Raw genomic sequence first — 22,253 nt, 5'->3', positions numbered from 1 at the left:
TGGTGTCCAACACGTGCATCATAGTCAAGTCATGAAAAGAGCCCCACAAAATTCATGTTTTTTTTCTTAAATTCTAGAGAGTTTAGAGGTTTAGTGTTGTGTTGAGAAGTGGAAGGACCACAAATTTGCTGTTTGTAAAATAGCTATGTTTATTAAAGTTTCTTTTACCAGTACAGATTCCATTTTCCTTCAAATTACTCCATAAAAATCAATTTCTAGAAGTGCATTTCTCATTAAGAAAAATACAAATCAAAGAAATTTAACATCATATTAACATCCTTCCATAAAACCATACAGATTTGAAAGTCTATGTATGATGTCCTACCATAAATTCATAGCCAAACTTGTAATAAACCAATATTTACATCCAAAATATCCTAAACTAGCATCACATGAAATTCAGAGAATACAAGAAACTCCAAAGAAGTTTAAGCTTTTTTACATAATATACAGACCAGAACATAAACATCTAACTTGTACATAATACACAGACCTCAACAAAAACATCTACTAGAGGTAAATTATTTATCAATTCTCTAGGCCTTTCAAGGCACTTCTTAACGGGACTTTACCCTCTCTGCATCAATGAGCAGAGTGAGGGAAAGAGTTTATAGCGCGGTGAGGCCGGATGCAACAAGCACAATGCACAGATGTGAGATTCAAACAACCACTAATAATGAGTGAATGTCTTCCTGAGCAGGTGTGAAGTGCAGGGAACGAGTCACAAACAGCCTGAACAGCTGAAGGAGTGAGTGATGTACACTGACTAATGTTCAAAGACCTTAAACCATCCTCATCATATTCACCATTCACAGATCCCCACATCTTGTTATTCACTTTACTTTGTGCCAATGAGTACATTGCTCTGTCTGTTATGTTTTTGCAGTAGTACAGCCCAAGTGACCTCAAATGAGGACACCTATTCGCCAACGCTATTACACTATCATCTGCAGCAACAACATTAGAGTCAGGGTTGCACTGTTGGTAATCTAGAGATGAAAGCTGAATCACAAAAACTAAGAACTACACAACTAATTAGCAATTAAAATATATAGAAAAATGCTTGCAAATGAAATACCTGTTATAAGGACACAACCACATAAGTCGAGTGTTCTAAGATCAGGGCATCCATATGCTAAACTCATGACTCCAACATCACTGATTTGTTCACACCATCCAAGGTTCAAAAACTGTAACTCATTGCAGTAATGTCCAATTGCCTGGATCATAGATCATAACCATCTTAAGGCTTTGTTTTCATAAAAACATGAATTGATTGTTTTTGTATAAACTATTTTTGTAACAAGAATCAAATTAAGGAAAACTGCTTTAGTATAAGTAAATCTAAACAAACCCTAGTTCTTATATGAAATTGATGACCAATATACCTGTAATGCAGTATCTGATACAGCTTTAACACAGCCACATAGATTCAAAACTTTCAACTTTCTACATAAACTAGCTAGGTAAGCCAAAGCTGTGTCACTAAAGGTTGAACAGCCACTGATGTTGAGTTTTCTAAGATCACAACCACTAAGAGCTATAGCATATAGTGAACGATCCGTAAGCTTGAAACTTTTACTGAGGTCCAGAACCTGCAGGTCGGGACAGAATTTTGAAACAGCCTCAACAGCATTGTCCTCTAGTTGAGGCTTGTCTTGGCGAAGGATTAGAGTATGCAACTTTGTGAACTTAGGAGCTAAAGATAGGACCAAGTTATTCATGTTCTTGCTACACCTAATAATAATAATAATAAGGTGAAGATGAAATAACAGTAATAAAATCATAGCTTCTACATAGAAAACAAAGAAGAAGAAAATATAGGATATACCATGAGAGTGATAAGTGAGTAAGAGCAAAAGAAATGGAATCTCTCCAGCCATGGCAAACATGAGAAGCTGTAATAACTGTTTGATCATCTAAAAGTGACAAAATCTGCATCAAAAGTTCATCTGGAATATCCTTCCATTCTCTAATCATCATCATCTTCACTTCTTCTTCTTCTTCTTTCACTACCGCCACAACTAGTAACTATCATAAGCTTCTCTTAGTTCTCAACTTTTCTTTAATATTTCTAACTTCACCGTTCTTTAAATACAAACAAAACACAAATTATTACTAACCCCAAACACAGTACAAATGACGTCATAGATGGTAAATGGATAAGGCGTAAAAAAATCCAGAACATACACGTTTCTGGTAATATTTAAACGGATATGAACAACATAGGATAGGACACCACTGCTGCTACTGCTAGTACATGACAATATTGTAAAGATATTTTAGACACTTATGTATATAATAATATGTTGTTATCTAATCAGTGTTAAAATATATTAATTAGCAAGGTGTGTTTAAAATATTTTTATAACGATATGTGTACTTATATCGAAATAATGAACATCGAATAACTAGACATGTCACGTTAATTCGCATTGATCACATGTCAATTTTGAATGAGACTGTTCATATGATGCCACAAAATTAATGATGTTCAAATGTTTGAGACTTTAGTATTTGACGAGTTATTCCTAGTAGTAATTTTAATACTCAACTATTTTTTAAAAAGAAATTACTATAAGTATCAATGGAATGCTGAGACCTTGAGAGGAGTATACTCTCAGGGCCCAAACGTTTCACAGCTAGATCACACACGCACACATCAATATTTTAAGATTACAAGAGAGAAAAATATTATATTTCTATCCAAAATTTTAAAAATATTAGATATGTACTTTTACCTTATAAATTTAATATTCAATCATTCTTAGACACTTTCACACCAACACCCACATCGTATTATTTATCAAAAATATTTTTTAAAAATTTTAATAGTTTTTTTTTGTCTAGCTTTAAAATTTTAGTACTTGATCCATTGCATACAATACAGTGTAAACGTAGATGGTGTCAAAAATTGGAGTAAACATAGCATATTACAAGACCTCCGGTAAACTCAACTAACTCTTATTCAAAAATATTTTAAATTTATTAATTTATATATATATATATATATATATATATATATATATATATATATATATATATATATATATATATACACACAAACATATATATATATATATACACATATATATATATATATATATATATAATCTTAATGATTTAAATAAAAATAATATTAATTTTATTAAATAATTTAGATAATTATAAAATAACACAAAATATTATATCTCTCTGTATAAGAAGAATAATAATAAAGTAAATACATATGTTATATTTTATTATAAAAGTTTAATAATAAATGAGATGGTAATTTTTTTAAATATTTATTTGTAAAATATCAATATTATCTAAAATTTATTTTTTTTAAATAAAATAAAACTCAAATAATAATTAATAACAAATATAATTACATTATAAAGAAACACTTATTGAATTTGGCTCAATACTGTTATTTTGGCAGTTTTAGAAAATTAAGATTTTTTTTTTCATCCGTTTTTGAAAATAAGAAAAAATTGTCATAAGGCTAAGTGCAGGGAATTGAAAAAAAATATATATTCTTAAGTACCCTCTTTTGCAAAAATTGTAGTTAGAAAACTTGTTAAGTCGGCTAAACAGGATACCTAACTTAACAAGTGTAAATTTTAGATTCCGCACTTGTTAAGTCAGGTATCCTGTTTAACCGACTTAACAAATTTTCTTCAATTTTTAAAATGTAAGTCGATATATATATATATATATATATATATATATATATATATATATATATATATAGTTTATTTTTTAATTTTTAAAGCTCATGTCTAAAAATTATGAGACCCCATAATTTTGGAGGTCCTGAGTTGTGGGCTTGGTTGCTTTGGCCCAGGACCGGACCTGATTATTATATCTCCACCCAAAATTTTAAGAAATTAAATATATGACTTCTATCTTATAAATTTAACATTAAGTTATTCTTAGGCAATTAAGTGTTTTCCTTTCTTGTAGTGGAGTAGCATTAGCTTTATCGGTCTTCCCGACTTTTCCGATCTCCCCAACATGAATAATACAATTTAGTAATAAGTTATCAGTTTTTTTCACAATTAATAGACTTAATTAATATTTTGGTTTCATATCTTAGTTTAAAATTTCACTTTAATATTTATATAATAAACATTCCTTTTTAATCCCTCGATAATTATTCGGTTAGCTAACTTGCTTCTTCCCATTATATTTTGACCGAAAAAATTGTTAAGTTCTGATGACATGGCAATCTAGTTGGTATAGTTTAATATGACATGGTTTTTTAAACTTCGTATAATGTGGGCAACATTCAAGAGACACAAAAGGAATAAATCCTAATATTCTAATTTGTTGTAAATTAACAAAATGAACAAAGGAAGTGAGCAAACGAAGCGAACGAAGAATCCCCGAATCCTTGAACATATTGCTACTAATCTGAACTTCCTCCCCTTTCATTAAGGATATTCCACACTCTCGTATTCAACGATTCGTAGAGAAGGATATGCCACATTGTGTTGGCATTCCCTCGAAAGAGGGAGATTTTATTAAGATGTCTTAATAATTGAGGTAGAACACTATTTTAAAGTTGAAACGATAAAAAAAACTTCAATTAATCCTTTAAAATAGTGCGTATAATTTTACTCATCGTCTAAAATTATTTTGCTAACCAAATAGACGAGCTTTCTAGTGATGTTTAGAAAGAGATGCAAATAAGTTGGGCAGGGGTGCAAAAACTGAGAAAGCCAAAGCAAATTTAGCACAAGGCCCAAAAAATACCAAGGAGGTTGATTTGTAAAAGACCAATTTGGGTTTTAAGCCAATCGACTGGATCACCTTGGCGTGCTTCTTTTCAAATCAAATCTGATTGAAACTTCCTTTATAAGTTAATCAAATCCACGCATTAATGAAAATTGCTAAAGATCTCTTGAGATTCGATCATCCAACCAATTTTAGCCTTAAGCCTATCAACTGGGTATCCACTTCTAGAAATACTTTGCTCCAATTTTGAAAGAGCACAATCTCCAATAATTTCTTACGATATTTACACGCTTAAATTCGTTAGAAGCTACGTTATAAATAAATAACATTTTTTTATTCGTCTGCATCTCAAACTTCTTCTCTGTTCTTACTCTCTTAAGTGAGTTTTCTCTCTCTCACCATAAGTATCATCATGGCCTCATCAAAAAGCCACAAATTTGGAGATACCCAACCGAGAAATGTTTTTGTCGCTGGTATAATAGAGAGAACACAAAAAAGGAAGATGAAGATCCACCAGAAAGTGATCCAATCATCGTTCATGGAGGAAGCTTCATTAAGAGCTACAAATCATATATCCATATATGCCAAGGATCACTAAGGGAGTTCTTCACAACGGTACCTGATAGAATTTTTCCAAATCTTGTGAAGAAATTTTATTCAAATTTATTAACTGTTGGAACATCCATGAGATCATCCGTAAAAGGGAACAAAGTAGATATCCACAAAGATAAATTTAGTAGGATGTTTGAGCTACCCTTTCAAGGGACATCCTACACGTATGAAGCACCCTTAGGATCTAAGAATCTCAAGCATTCCATAGCCTTAAACTCCATTGTTGTGAACCCTATGGAGAAAAGAAAATTCCATATATAGTCTATCTTCTTAAAACCAAAAGTTCATGTATCCACCACTTCCTATAAAAAATCCTCCTCCCATGGAACTTCAACCTTAACTTTGTCATAAGATATGATATCATCCATCTTTGGATCTTAACTGAAAAAAGATTCCAACCAACTGAGTTGAAGTAATATTTCTCCATATGATACACTATAAAGAAAATTAGCCAGGAAGACTTCTATATGGAGCAATAATCAATAAACTCTCTAGTGTCTTAAACGTTGATAATATGGGAGAAACAATAGATTCATCGGGAAATAGGATTGATTACTCCTCCCCAAAAATATGAAGATTCGCATCAAACATGGAGAGTTAAAGGATGACTCAATATATGAGGAAGAGGACTTAGAAGAATCAGAAGACACGACAATCAACAAGGTCATGGAGATATGTAAGATTCTAGCCAAAGATGTGGCAGAGATGAAGAATATCATCTCAAGGAATGAAGATGCTTATGGCAATGAGTAGTCTTAGTTTCTAAGTGTGTTTGCTTTTCTATTTTCACATTATTTCAGTTCTCGCAATTTCTCGCTTTCCTTACTTTGAGTTCTAGTAAAATTTGATTTAATAAAGTGTTTGATATAATGTGAATTTAATGAGAAAATCGTTTGATACAGGGTGGATTTAATGAAAAATATTTTAATCTAACTAAATCATTATTTTGATGCAAATGAAAATTAACTTTAATGCATATGAAAAAAAATAGTTATGATGCATATGAAGAATAATTTTGATGCATATGAAAAATAATTTTGATGCATGAACGACTATGATGCAAACAAAACAATTAAAACAAAAATAAGATAAATAAATTGCAACTACATGAAAATAAAGGAGAATGAAACGATCATACCAATTACGATGATTTAGGACTTAACTTTCTCCACAAGTAAAGTTAGCAAATAACAACGATAATACAGCAAAAAGAATATAATACGATCAAAAATATGATTGGATACATCTTCCTTAACTTGTCTTGAGAATCCACAAAGATTCCTATACATTCCTGCACAAAACATCAATAGATAGAACTAGGTATCTAATTTTAGCTGGGTCCTTTGGGGTTAGTTGAGGTTCACTTGGGAATCCATGTCATTTTATCACTAGGAACTTAAATTTTCCAAATATGAAAAATACGCCCAATGTGTCCCTTCTCACTACAATAATGACAAATAGTTTTAAATGAAATGCTTCTTCTATTTCTCCTAGTGACACGAGGGTTTTTCTTAAAAATTGTCTCGCTATCACTTGAAGAGTTAGAACAAGAACAAGATAGTGAAGTAGCATGAGTTAGTTATCCTTTGAGATTTTCAATTTTAAATTTTAAAGTTAGACACTCAACACATTCTACTTTTTCTACCTTTTCAACTAAAGTTTCAGAAACATTATAATGCTCTTTAACCTGAAATGTATGTGCGTCTTTAAGACAATCTAAAGCACAATTAAGATTATTGATCTCCCTTTAAAGTGTCAAAATAATTTCTTTTTGGAGATAAATCTTCTTAAAAACATTTATAAATTCTAGATACATATCATTAAAAGCTTGTGATAATTCACTGTATGAATATTTATTACCAAATTCAAAAGTATATACATTTGACGTTTCACCTTTCTTACACACTCGTAATATGAACTTGAGCAAGAATTAGAGGAGGAGCTCTCATCCTCTTCTTCCCACGTGATATAGGCTCTAAACCTTTATAACTTTTTCCTTTCGTCGTGTAGAATTCATTTTCTTTCTTTTAATGATGTTTGGTGAGACTTGGACAAGTAGTTCTCAAATTTATCAATTCTTTATCAATATGCTTGAGCTTGTTAATCTTTAGGTATTTATAGCATTTGACGAATAAACCCATTTCCTCTCTTTTAGGAGTCCATTCGTGAGATTTATCACTTTCTTCCTTTGATTTACTAGCTTTTGATGACGAATCCTTCAAAGAAAGATCATGTTTCTCTTCTTTTACTTTCTTTTTATTTTCCGACTTTATTTTGCTATCAGCAAGTCGTTTCAGTTCATTTTCATGCTCCGCTTACTTTCTAAACAACTTCGTGATATCCAAAATATCAATATTATTAGATTCTTTTATAGCGGTAACCTTTGGTTGCCACTCCCTGCTCATAGATGTGAGTGCACTTGCCCATTAGATGTTTTGAATGATGTCAAAACTAGGAAAACTTTAACATTTTTGTACATTGAACGTTATATCGGAGTCATCTTGTGCACCTTTGCATTAGGGATCTTAAAATGCACCTAGAATATGTATGGAAAAGGTATCATGCATAAAAAATGAATTACATAACATTAAAAATCGATTGCAAGCTTTAAAAATCATTGTTTGTTCAAAATATGTTGTGTTTCTATGTGCTGATTCATGTGTCAACATATGTTGTGTATATGTCAACACATGTATTTTTCATGTCGACACATGTGTTGCAGTTTTAAAGCCTGTAAGTCCATGTGTCGATACATACGATTTTCAGGACGACGCATGTGTTGGTGTTTTAAAGCTTATAGCTTTTGTTTGAATGTGTCGACACATGACCAGATGCAGGTTGACACATGCATTTACATAGGTCGACACATGACTTACATGTGTCGACACATGCTGTTGTTTTTCCAAAAATTTGCATCCTTTTTCACATTTTTAGGGTTCCTTTTTTCCTCCAACTTGTACCACTATAAATACATCATACATGCATCATTTTCAATTTGATGAAACTATAAACACATACTAATATTGCTCATTATCTTCAACCTTGCATCTATGCATACACACAAACAACGTACACATAATCATTCATTGTTTAGGTACCATCTAGACTTGGTTGATAACGTTCAATTTAGGTTGGTTGTAACCTAAGGTTGGGTTGAGAATCATAGGGGGTTTCATCAGAAAAACTATGAGAATTTTTACTCCAAGATCAAGGTGTTGATTTGGGGGTTTTCGACAAGAGTTATGCTATTGGATTCGATCGAGCGAGAGGCTTTGAAGAAAGGGAGGTTCTTGCAAATGAGTAGCGTGAGACGATGAATCAATTGGTAATATTGGGTGACAACAACTCGCAATTTGGATTCGACCGAGTGTAAGCTTTGAAGAACGGTGGTTTCTTACAAAGGAGTAATGCTAGATGGTGAATCAATTGTTGTTTGTTGGGTGACTTGATCAAACTCAAATCAAGGGAAGAGAAGTGCAAGGATCAACACTAATGCTAGCCTTGTTGAGAAAGGGATATGGGGGATATGTATGACAATCACAAATGTGGAAAAAGGCATCATCATGTAGGAGGCAATCAAAAGAATCTGAAACAAATACGTTCTTGCGACGGAAGTGTTGACTCTTAAGATGACGATGGAGATATCGATAAAGCTAATTCTCAAGAAAGTAGATTTTGCCCCAGACAACTTGACGTTGGTGAATATGATATGACAACGAGGATATCCCTCAAATTGGAACTATTATGACGTGCAAGATGATAAAGAAGTTAAAGGAAAGGTTTGAAGTTGTGAACTTTAGACATACACCAAGAGAAAAAAATACGGCCGCTCATAAGCTTGCTAGGGTTTCTTTGTGTAATAAGACTAAATTTACTAGACTGGATCTTTACTTTTTTTTTCATCCGGCCCAACTATAATGGTTTGGTCTTGTTTTTAATTATATGATGTCTTATGATAATATATATATATATATATATATATATATATATATATATATATATATATATATATATATATATATATATATATATATATATATATATATATATATATATATATATATATATATATATATATATATATATATATATATATAGGGAGCGTATCCGGTGAGAACTGATATCTTTTATGAGAAATGAGAACTATTGATATCAGCCATTAGATTTAATTAACGTTTAAGATTTATTGATTCTATATTAAGAGCACTTTACTAAATTTTTATCAATTATGATCAATATTTAAAAATTTCATAAATAAAGTATCTTTTCAAAAGAATATTTCTATTTCTTTAATTATTAAAATATTATCAAAATAAGAGAATCCTTTTCTGAATTATTACACTTAATATTTTAATGTTATCATAAATTTTTTTTTTACTAATGTGCTATTATTTGATCAAATAAGATTAGAACATTGGTGATAAATATATTTTAATCTTATGCTTGAATAAATAATATTTTAATCATATTTATCACTTATAAGATTTATTAATTCCATACAAATAGCATATTATTGTCTTTTTATCTAGTATGCTCAGTATTTAAATTTTTCATAAAAAGATATTATTCTCGATTTTTTTTACTTGTTTTAATTATTAAAATTTTAACACAAGTATAATTTATTTTAAATGGTGATGATCGTTGAAATTTTAAAAAAAGAAAAATTACCAAGCTTGCAAGTTAATAATTCAACCAAATTTATATATATCTAATAATTTTACATTCTTAAAACTTTTAATCAAATTAAAATATATCTGATAAATCAATAATGTATTTTAATTTAAAATAGTCGCAATAATAACTTGCAAAAACAAAATATTTCGAACTTTCAAATAAATAAATCAAACAAATTAAAACATAAGTAATAATTTTGTTTTCTTCAATATTTTTAATCAAATACAAATATAAATAATAAATTTTTGAAAAAAAAAATTTAAAATGGTTAGAATAGTATAGCATGCAAAAAAAAATTAATTTAAAAATAAATAAATCATCCAAATCAAAATATCATTAATAAATTTACATTCTTAAGTTTTTAGTTGAATGAAAATATAAGTGACAAATTAATAACAAGTTATATTTATAATTATGTGAAGAATAAAAATTTATGAATTTGTAAGTTTAAAATTAAATTTTGTATTCATAGTATTATTCAAAATTAAATAATGAACAAATCAAAATCAATTATGAAGAATAAAAAAATATATTATAAATAATATAATTTATTTCATTCAAAATAAATTATAGATCAAATTAAAATGGAGTTAGAATTATAGTGAAAATAAAAATTATTGTGATAACAATAATTTCGAAAAAATTCTCTAATTTTGACAATATTCTAATAATTAAAGAAATAAAAATATTCTATTGAAAATATACTTTATTTATGGAATGTTTAAATATTGATCATAATTGATAAAAATCCAGTAAGGTGCTCTTAATATGAAATCAATAAATCTAAAACGTTAATTAAATCTGATGGCTGATATCAATAGTTCTTATTTCTCATAAAAGATATCAGTTCTCACTAGATACGCTCCCATATATATATATATATATATATATATATATATATATATATATATATATATATAGTTATTTTTATTTAATTAAAATTAAAATATGATTTATACCATTAAAAATAATAATAAATTATTTATAAATTTATTATATATTTAGAAAATCAAATTCAAATCTTTGCCACGTAAAAGAACCGCTACAAGTTTAATGCAAGAGATTGAGTTAAATCAACATAATCGACCTTTTAATGGTCGTGATTCATTGTTCTAATAAATTAACATATTAAGAATCATAGAAAGAGAAACCAATCTAGTCCATTAAAATCAACAAAATCAAAATTTAATGGTCGTGATTCATTGTTCTCATTTCTCATAATAACCAAGTGTTCTCACTTGAGTCGTCCCATATATATATATATATATATATATATATATATATATATATATATATATATATATATATATATATATATATATATATATATATATATATATATATATATATAAAAGGCATATCATATGAGAATGCTTTTTTTATATGAGAATGTGAGAATGAATCTGAACCATTAGATTTTAAAATAAATGGTGGAGATTATGTGAGAATCTTTTTTTTCTCTCTCCTACATCATTTATTTTAGTAATCGAGGAGAGAGAAAAAAAGATTCTCACATAATCTCCACAATTTATTTTAAAATATAATGGTTCAGATTCATTCTTAGATTCTCATATAAAAAAGGCATTATATATATATATATATAAATATATATATATATATATATATATATATATATATATATATATATATATATATATATAATTTGTTATAAATAATGATCTAAAGCATATAATCATCCTATTGGGATGCGTTAAAATTATTTGTGTTATTCTTCTGGAATGACAATCTTTTTTTGAGCATATTACAAATTATAAATTTTTAGATCGATACAACAAAAAAACTTTATGAAATCCTTCAGGAATATTTTAATATTACCCTTGCAATATTTGTGTGATGCATGAAGATCCCAATTGATATTATCTTGAGAGCTTCGTTTTACTAAGAAAATTACAATATTTGCAATCTTTCATAATGCATACCATTAAATTATGAAAATTGGATCATTTTTATGCAATTTTATTTCTCAAAAATGTATGTTACAAATCTTTACATCAATAAAAGGAAAAATAAATTTTTTGTGAAATCCTTTAAAGATACTTCACTATTATTGATTCAGTCATTCTAGAACTCCATAATATTATTGAAGCAATTATTTTAAACATAATTGATGCAATCCTTCTAGGATTCATTAATATTACATATGCGACCTTTTAAAGGTGATTGAATGTTGAATTCTTATGGAATTCATCAATTATTGATAAACACAATAATTGATTTAACTCAATCTTTGAACAATAATTTGGAGATAATTTAATATTAATCTTTAGTGTACAAAGATCACATCACAAACTATGTGTTAAAATTCAATTCCGGACAAACATATATAAACGCTTTAATGTTAAATTCTTCCGAAATTTAACAAGAATGATCAAAGAAATCTAATATGATTGTACATGGTAAATAAATTTCTCTACAAAATATATAAAAAATAAATATAAAAAAATAGTATAAAATTAACATAGAACCTGACTATATCATCACTGAAACGGTAGAGTCTCGTGTTGAAAACGTATTATGAAACTAACCAAAACAATATAGAGATGAATGAGAGAAAGAGAAGAGAGAAAATAATATTGTATTATCATCTTCTTTCAAATACCATTTACATTGCAATGTGGGTCTTTATTTATAGAACCAGAAAAGATGAAAAAACACGAGAAAAAACAAAAAGAAAGATCAACATCTATTAATATAAATATTCATAACACTAACAATTTAATAAAAGATAAATAAATTAGTAGGAGTGGCTACTGATTAAGAGTTTAAACTTAGTGATATGTGTTGAGACTTGAGGGGCTGCTCATGCATATTTGTGCATTATGGATATGGATGGATAGTTGGATAGGAGATATTGATGAGTTTGTGGAGATTCGAAAACGCGAGTAACAAGACAAAATGATGCGTACATATCTATGCCTCTATGAGAGCCGTTCTTTTGTTAATGCAATTGCTTCTCTTATAACTTTTAGTGGTTACATTCAACTCAAGAGTTTGACTCAACCTTCCCACGTTTTACAACCACAACACATCCATCCTACGAGACAGAGTTACGTCTTGAGCATAATAGATTATAAACTATTGTCAAAACATTGTTCATTTAGATTATCCTATTTTATTTTAATCAATTAACATTTTTTATATAATAAAACAGCAAGAAAAACATTTTGTAAAATCTATTTATCGCACTTATGGGACAGATTGAATATTTATTTGATTACGCAGAAAAAATTTGAGTGAAAATTATTTCTGTTTGGAAGTTACCTTTCTAATGCATTATTATATTAGAAAATTTCCTATCCCATCCTTTGAGGTGGAAAAGAATTCTATAAAAAATTAAAAATGTCCTTCCTCTTTTGGAGATGTATCTCGGGATGCATCATTTACATCACTCGACGTACAAAATAAGTGGCATCCCATCTCAAAACTAAATTTAATTTTAGAGAAGTAGCTCTGAACAAATCAATTCAATGTATTGTTTATAGAGCATCCCAGTGAAGTTTCTGAAAATGTATTCCTAGAGTTTTGAAGCAAAGATTTGAAAACATGTCATATTTGCATGTCAGACATTTCTGGAGATGCATTTTCAGAAATGTCAAATGTGATTTTAATAAAACATACACCTGCATGTTCAAACTTCGCACTCGTTTTATCTTGAAACCCTTTCCAAAAAACTTTTCATTCTCAATAAAGATTTCCGCTCTAAAACTTCATTTTTGTGTTTCATCACATCAAAAAAAACAAATGAAGCTGAAATTCAAGATAAAATTCATTTATTTCAAACCTCATTGTTCACATTAGTTTTGTTTTAAAATGTAATTCTATAAGATTTACGGATATGCGTCTCTGGATTAAAAATAGACACGGTCATAGAACTTGACTCAAAATCAGCCTAGGTGAGTGATATGTGATAGGTGCGTCCAAATATACATCTCCAAAATTTGGAGATATTATTATATTTTCACATGGTGTGAAATCCATAAAGTGCATTAAAAAATTCCCTTATATGATGGTTCATTTAACTCACAGGAAAATTAAAGAAGTGTATCCTGAAATCATCTTCTAACCGGTGTTTGAAAATTATCTTTTGAACTCACTCATTACCCTATGTCATTCATTTGACATCTCTACGTAAAAGTTTAAAAAAAAAATTCCAAAACATAACTTCCTAACACAATTGAAAATAGAAGCAAAACCAAAAGATATCAATTGTTGTTACAAAGTCTGAACCCAAACAAAATCTTACAAAAACTAAACCAAAAGCAACACAAGTCCTAATTCCTAAGCAACCAAGAGAATGGGTGCACTAATAGTGAAAATCAAATTGGAATCCTTTCTCATGAAGTACGACAGAAGCTTAACATCCTCAAAATTGAAAATGACTATGTTCTTCCTTTTTCAAATGGACTAAATTGTTGTCAACCAAATAACACAAAAACCAAACCACTAAACTGATGACCATGTTCTAACGCTACATTTGATAAAACGAAAAAAATCCCGAACCAAGATAAGATATCATACCACACTTGCTCAAATGGGTGACAATCAAAAAATAAATGTTCAAGAGACTCTGTCACTTTACAAAGAACTATCATTTAAAATACTAGGATGAAGCAAAATCTCCATTGATGGTAATTTGTTGATCAACAATCGCCATATAAACAATGAAGCCTTCAGCGGAACTAATTTGTTAATTTGTTCCACACCATCACGAGTCTCAAAAGACACTAAAAACTGAAATTAAAACATGATACATGAGCGATGGACATGATAGAGAAGAGGGAACACAAGTTACATCTTACAAGTATTGTTAGGTTTGAAACAAAAGGACCAAGTTTAAGCACTGTCCAAATTTGACACACAACAGCTTTATTCTTGTAAATACAATTGTGTTGTGTAATTTACAAATCACATCAACCAGAATCAGGTGCATGATTCTCAACTCATTCTAATTAGTTCAAGAACCTTTCCAACAAGTTCCCAAAGAAGAAGCTTACTCTAGCCCATCCTCGGGATGTTTCTGGCGCTTTCGTGTGGGCTGGTACCTTCTTCACATTGACCATTACAGTCTGGCCGATTTCTTTACGCAACGCATCAATAATGTTCATGTCCACAGGGTTTCCATATGCATCTCTTACATAGAAAACATTTAGTCCTTTCTCTCCAATGGTTGATACACCTGCCCTACAAACTGTCAAGCCATTCTCTCGTAGAATCCTAGTCACTTCAGACAGCAAGCCCACTCTATCCTTTGCACACAGCTCAAGGCTCACACCCTGTGTCCATCATCCAGAAGATCAATGGTAATAACACTATCATCTTCTATCTGTTATTTTCTTCATCATTCATTTATTAATTCATTTATTGTATGAAGAATAATTAATGTCAAACTTAGAAGATGATAACAATATGCATAATAGCTGATTCAGCTTTATATATGACTGATAATGGCATGCATTTGTCACATTCAACACCATTAATTAGTTATAGCCCTACAAAATCACGACTGCCCAACTTTAGTCTATAAAACTTTTGCCATTTTATACTTTTGTAAGATATAAAAACTGTGTTTTTAGTCCTGTCAAGAAACAATTAAAATCACAGTTTTTGTTAAATAGAGATTAAAAATGAATAGAACTTTAAAAGGACTAAAGCTAGACAATCATGAGTTTATAAGAACTAAAAATATATTTAGCATTTTGTTTATTTTGAGATTATAGAGATGTGGATGATATTACGTGTGGAGCATAAGGATTCTTAAGCTCTAGTGAAGACAAAAGACCATCAACCGTCACCGATTCATTGGTGGATACGATGGTCAGATACAATCTGAGTGGAACTTATCACCATGTATGTATACCGTACCATTCGCAACAAAACAAGCAGATAGCTGCAGGTTCAAAATGTATTCATTTGGTCAAACTCAGAAGACATTTCTGCTGAAGAATCACATGCAGAAAAGAATAGTAGATCGCTGACTTCAGCTAGAAGAACACATACATATGAAGCTACGGGGAATTGTACGTCAAAAGAAATATCCAAGTTCGTTAGTAAAGCAGGAAAGACTTACTAATAAGAGCTGAGAAGCAGGAGTTTATCCTTGGGTTGTTTTTTACTAAGGATTAATGTAGCTAGCATATACTTAAAAATCAAATTTAAACTGTGAGTTACATTACCTCGCTTACTCTTCTTTGAATAGCAGCTTCAATGCATTTGACGACCCTTTCTTTCTCCCCTTCAGTGTCAAGTGTGCACCCATCCACGTGTCTGATGAAATACTCCTAAAATTACAACATCAACAACTTAGTCCACTTCAAATTTTGTCAATTAGTAATTAATTTGATGCATGCGTTAACATTTCATACCTGTGATGCATAAGGGCCGTCAGATGAGATTGAGGCATGAAAAACAACATATTCCATGTCAGTGAGAGTGCAGACAATGTCAAACATCAATTTTGCACGATCTTTGCATTTCACACTAACAACTGAGTAGCCTTTTTCCTCGATACGTTCTATTCTGATATTTGGCCTGAAAGAGGGAGGACAATCAACATTTGTTGTGGTTACTCCAGCACTCTCATAATCCCTATCAGCAAACAACATTTGGTGGAGCCTTCTGTCCATGTGGGTGAAGGTGAAACCCATGGAGAAACTGGTTCGAGCCACTTTCTCATCATCCTCACATCCTCGTAGGATGTGGTTGAGCTGCTCCTCAATAATAGATAACCTTTTTGGGTCATCATCCATAGCTTGGTTTGTAGCGTCATTGACATAGAGAACACATGCTATTCGCCTGTTATGAGTCCAAACTTCAGCTGCAATCACGTTGAATTGGAGGCTTGCAAGGACAGCTGAGATCTCTGACAAGAGACCTGGGCGATCCTTACCAATGAGCTCAATGGCTGTATGATCACCAACAGAGTGCACACCAACTCGTTTGTCTGACCAACTTTTCCCACCTTCTGTGCTTTTGCGGCCCTTTGGTCCTAGAGCCTATTTAAGTGTTCACAAACAAGTTATTAGTATTTGATGTGTGTAACATACTTAAGTTGCTACATGGACGTGTTTCTGCTATATGTAATTATTGATTTTAATAAAAATATTTTGTATCATTCTATTTTTAGTAATTTTAAAATATTATTGATATTTAGATTCTGTTTAGGATATAGTGGGGTAGATACTAGCAGGAATTTGATCAATTCTTTCTTTGAGAATTATGAACACTGTCAGTAAAGGAGTTTGGATGTTCCTAGCGGTGTTTATAAAGTCTCCAAAGATTGGAAGTGCATTAGACACTCAAAAAAGGAGACGGACATGGTGCATATCTGGTTTCTACTCCTATCCTTGCTTTTGAGAGAACAAAGTAAGAATTGGAAAATCTTGCATGCTTCCTTTTCTAAGATGAAGTAAAGGCTACTAAAAGCATTGCTATCATATCTTACTAAAAGCATCTCGAATAAAAATAGAGGACAATGAAGACACATACCTTTTCAATGAAGTCGATAATTTTGATGTCTGTTATCTTCTTTCCTTGCTGATCCGTGACATGAAATACTGTTTATTGCATTAACTAAACATATTAACTACAATTTTTAATATGAAATGTTCTGGTATATCTAAAGCACGAATGTGCATAATTTGTGCAAAGTTTACAAGGTGAGATGACCTTTAATATTTCAGTTGCCGAAAAATGCGGCTAATACAATCTCAAAAATCATAGCTATCTAGGTAGGGACTACAACTGTTCGGTTTATTGTAGCATATAAATACGTCATGGGCATATTCACATATGCAGTCATGAAAAAATTGAAGATCATTCATGTTGATTGCAACCAATATTTACATATGCAATAAATATTTACCAGATTATAATTAAGTAAATAATAAATAACAAGCATGAACAAGACATTTATGTAGTATCGGTCAATGCATTTCCAGTTAAAGTTTGAATTTAATTGCAAACATACCATCCATAAACCATCCACCATCAGAAGATATGTAAGCTTTGGTGATAATGAAGTCAAGGTCTGTTAGGATTTGCACGACTTCCAGCAGAATTCCTGGTTTATTGACACTATCAATCTGCATTATGTAAAATGAAGCCATTATATATTGCAACAACTTATCTCCATGTGAATACTGTGGAAATTAGATGATCTAATGATGATGGCCACTTGATGTAGCCTAATGTGCTGCCTAATTTACCAGGAAATGAAGAAATTATTTAGAAATTCATTGAAAGAGGTTTTAACAGGAGTTCTATCTTCTCAATAAGCTTTCAGTTTAAATTTTCAACTAGTTTTTAGTAAAGAAAATATTGCTAAAGATAACTTTCTGCAAAAGTAAACTAATCATAGGAAATCCAGACGGCGTATCAGAATTGACTGAAGTTTAATTGAAAGAACTTAGGCTAGGTTAAAAAAACAATGCTACATGTTTTTTTCTCTTGTTGGTCTACAAAAAGCCAAAGGGTACAAATGACTTAAAATCCAGTGGCTAGGTTTCCTTCAGCTGACAAATTAAGACTCAGAATGAGGCCATGAAAAATATTAGAATTAATTAATTATTTTGAGGAATTATACCTTGATCAATGTACAATCATGGCAACTATCATTGTCCATAGAGACCCTGCGAAGTGGAAACAGAGTTCACCAAAACGAGCAACTTCTTCTAGATATTAAAAATTCCCACCATATTCCTCAAATCCACGAGTTTAACCTATGACACCACTAGGGATTGAACTGATAGCATCTACCTTGTAACAAAGGACTAGTTTTTTTTTTTTTTGACAAAACAAGAGCTAGTCATTATGAACTAAAAGAAGCTTTTAAATCTATGTTGTGCAATTCTTTTGCGTTTAAGATTATGTTAAAGCAAAAATGACTGAAAAATATGATAATATATAAATATCCATAAATGCCAATACTAAAAATTGTCATACTGTTATTTATTAAAAAGATTTGTGCATTTTTTTAGATTTTAAACTTTTTGCAGATCATTGGAAAAGAAAACAAATATTGTATTTCAAAGGAAGTTAACAGTGAACCTTGGAGGGTTGATTCTGTTGCTGAAGTTCTCATACTCAGGATCAAAGTATGGCCAACAAACTTTTGCCATTCAATCACCTTCTCCTGTCAAGAAACTGCTTAGTATTCCCTTAATCAAAAGCAACAAAATCTAGTTAGAGGGGAAAGTAGAAGTATTATTTTTTTATCTAATCTGCAAATTCCAACAATAAGCACATAGAGGAAAAGAAACAAAAAAGTGATCTTTTCAGGCACAGGAAACCATAGTGAAGGAAACAATTAAGTTTTGGGTTGATAGAATGTTTCTAGGATTTAATTGTTACCAATAAGGTTTCATACAAGAATATAACTACGATCAAATGTTCATTTATATCCTGTCTGTGACTATATGACAAAGACAGCGGAAACTATATTGTCGTTCATGAATTCAAAGATTATTTATTAGTGGCACTTTCCTGAAGATGCACTAGGAAAAAACATAGAGCGTTGTGATAGAGCATCTTGCATGTTGTCTTTAGCAAGGAGATCTCAAATGCATTTAGTCTGGGGATTGTGACATATAACTTTTTCTTCAAGAATGCTATTAAGGAAACTGCCTAGAAACAGGAATGGTGAGTATTGTTCGTATAGTAAGTGGTTTGACAACAGATGAAAAGGCTTATGTATAACAATTCATGTTGTTGATAATAGCCCTTAGCTACAAGTCAGACTTTGTTCTTGTTAATTGAACCTTCCAAGTTTTGTTTGATCCAAAACACCCATTTACATCCAATGGATCACCAATTATAAGGGATATGAACAAAAAACCATGTGTTGTTTAAGAAGGGGCTGATATTCAGTAGTCATGACTGCCAACCACTCAGGATTCTACAAGGCATATTTGTGATAAGTGGGTTCTAACTACTATGAGAAGAAGAGTAAAGTTGAGTCTTGGTTTTGGAATACCATCTACTCCCCTAGTTGTCATAGGATGAATATTATCTGGATGGATGAAAGGGAGAGCATCAAAAGGATTGGAGTTAGCTGGACGAGTGATATAAATTACAAGAGTACTGGCTACAAGGGTAGTAGATGCTGCAGCTGTACCTAATGCAAAATTATCAGATGCAGGGGTGCTTGGTGAGAGGTATCATTGAATATCATTGAATATCATTGAATAGCACTTGCAAAATTTATAATCAGAATTCGATGATACAATCAGAGGTAGGGTGACTCCAAGCAAAGAGTGACTGTGGTTATGCAGTTAAGAAGGCATGATCCAAATAAGAGAAGGGTATGCCAGCTTGTGAAAGAAGAGTGAGCCTAATTTTCACTGAGCCATTCTAATGATGAGAGTGTAGTTGTCTGCAATAAATGACACCATTGGTGGTAAGTACAAGGGTAAGACCTTAAATTCACCATTTCCATATGTGTGAATTAGGTACCAAACTGAACTTCTATCATAGTTTTGAAGTGACAAAAGATACTCAACAACACATCTGAACTTCTATCTTATAACATAAACTGATTACGTTATGAGCTAACAAGTTAATCTAACGAACTCTATCATTATCTAACAATACTAAAAGAACGCTATATTACTATATTAATTTATATTTAAAAATATGTGAAACTTTGAAGTATTGATGATGGTTGTAATTCAGTTCTTGATATTCAAATCGTAATCTTATTATGGAACAACTAATTAAAATCACCTATGAATTCAAAAATTCAGTTTACTGTGTATTCTGTTAATGTTTCTACAGAATATATCAGATTGAAAAACTGTAAAACAAACCTCTGAGTAATCTTTCACGCGCGTGAAGCGTGAAGACTAAGCGACCTACATTGCCGATATTTTTCATCGGCGATGACGGTGCTAACGTATACGGTGACGTCACCGTCGGCACAGGCTAGAGCCATCGCGCCAGGGTTTTCGCGAAAAAAACCAGACGCAACAACCGCGAATGCTAAAATCAGATGAATCCATCTCCGTCGGAGAATAGAACGACCGTGAGCGGTGGTAGTTTTTGGTGGTGCGGGAAAGGAGAAGAAAGAAGTTAAAATCTGATGTAGATGACTTACCGTAAGATCCGGTAAGTCTCATCATCATCTAACGGTTTAAAATAAGGCGTGGATCGTACACCAGTTATAGTAATGAGAATGCTAGAATTAATATATTATTAGATGTGTAATGAACATATTTCGTAACATAAACAAAAACTCATGATAAATATTTATAGTTGAATCATATAGTTAGTTAATCAGTAGATTTAGCATAATTTTCTTGATAAGCGATTATGTGACATAACATATAAATAAGTTGAATTGATTTGCAAGAAATCAATTCTCATGATATATATTGTGTAAGTGAACTTAAGCAGTTAATTCATAAACAAAAAGAAGAAGCAGATATACCTGTTGTTGAACGCCAATCTTTACATCCTCCACAGTTAGTTAGGTTGAGGAATATCTATAGATAGAGAGATGAGAAGTAATTATGAGAGAGAAGCACTTTTGAAAAACCTTTGTGCTATCCACGTTGGAATGACAAACAATGGAACATTTGTGTTTCGGACTTGGCACTACTACTGGCATAACAAAAACAAAAACAAAAACAAAAAAAATCATTCAATAAAGCTCTTGAATCTTTGTCCAATTTATTGGAAGATATTGTTACACTATTTCCTTCCAATAGTTAGCATCTAAGAGGCATCATATTCAATATTATTCAATAAAATTTGAGTGGTTAAGTTTCACATCGTTTCTGTGCTATCGTGGACGTGAGTGTTTTAATATGAAGTGTCAGTATTGTATTGGTGTCGAGAATATAAAATATTTAATCGAACCAATGATACACTTCCACGTGTGTTATATATGTAGTGCATATAATAATAGACATTATAAGAGGGGAAAAAAAGTACTAGTGCATAATAGTTTAATGTAGTAGGGCATATTAAATGAACGGTGTTGGTAGTTTTGTGAATTTTTAATTTGAAATCCAAGTGAAAACCATGAATTTAGAACCATATGTCTAGTCACTAGTCATAGTGGAGATGATTGAGCATTGGTGGATGAAGTGCTTTAAGCAAGCACAAAGGTGTTGATATGTACAAGAGAATCCACATGCTTCTTCTATTGACCTTGGAACATGAATATAGGAATAATCATTTAGGTATTGAACGTACCTTGTCCACTGCATTATCAAATGTGGGGAGAG

General features: G+C 30.9%; 2 protein-coding genes across 7 annotated transcripts; both read right to left on the bottom strand.

Moving 5' to 3' along the window:
• Positions 1-417: 417 nt before the first annotated feature.
• LOC131596019 (F-box protein SKP2A-like) lies at positions 418-2,098 on the bottom strand. The gene is made up of 4 exons (XM_058868569.1): positions 1,832-2,098; positions 1,389-1,737; positions 1,079-1,220; positions 418-947 (listed from the first exon to the last, which is right to left on the bottom strand). Exons 1-4 carry the CDS (start codon positions 1,984-1,986, stop codon positions 583-585), a joined length of 1,011 nt encoding a protein of 336 aa, XP_058724552.1. The 5' UTR covers positions 1,987-2,098; the 3' UTR covers positions 418-582.
• Positions 2,099-14,597: 12,499 nt separating this feature from the next.
• Positions 14,598-21,739, bottom strand: LOC131596017 (ACT domain-containing protein ACR3-like). Of its 6 annotated transcripts, XR_009282138.1 has the most exons (9): positions 21,452-21,739; positions 19,075-19,184; positions 18,611-18,656; positions 17,996-18,110; positions 17,515-17,582; positions 16,392-17,021; positions 16,203-16,307; positions 15,765-15,916; positions 15,187-15,302 (listed from the first exon to the last, which is right to left on the bottom strand). XR_009282138.1 is itself a non-coding variant. In XM_058868565.1 (8 exons), exons 2-8 carry the CDS (start codon positions 19,143-19,145, stop codon positions 14,979-14,981), a joined length of 1,359 nt encoding a protein of 452 aa, XP_058724548.1. In that variant the 5' UTR covers positions 19,146-19,159; positions 21,452-21,727; the 3' UTR covers positions 14,598-14,978. The 6 variants fall into 6 exon arrangements, 5 of the variants coding, with proteins under 5 accessions (XP_058724548.1, XP_058724545.1, XP_058724547.1 ...); XM_058868565.1 differs by lacking the exon at positions 15,765-15,916 and having other exon boundaries at positions 14,598-15,302; positions 19,075-19,159; positions 21,452-21,727; XM_058868562.1 differs by lacking the exon at positions 15,765-15,916 and having other exon boundaries at positions 14,598-15,302; positions 21,452-21,724.
• Positions 21,740-22,253: the final 514 nt, after the last annotated feature.

The sequence above is a fragment of the Vicia villosa genome, linkage group LG4 (assembly GCF_029867415.1).
Source record: "Vicia villosa cultivar HV-30 ecotype Madison, WI linkage group LG4, Vvil1.0, whole genome shotgun sequence".
Taxonomy (NCBI): Eukaryota; Viridiplantae; Streptophyta; class Magnoliopsida; order Fabales; family Fabaceae; genus Vicia; species Vicia villosa.
This window is presented reverse-complemented; position numbering and strand designations above follow the sequence as displayed.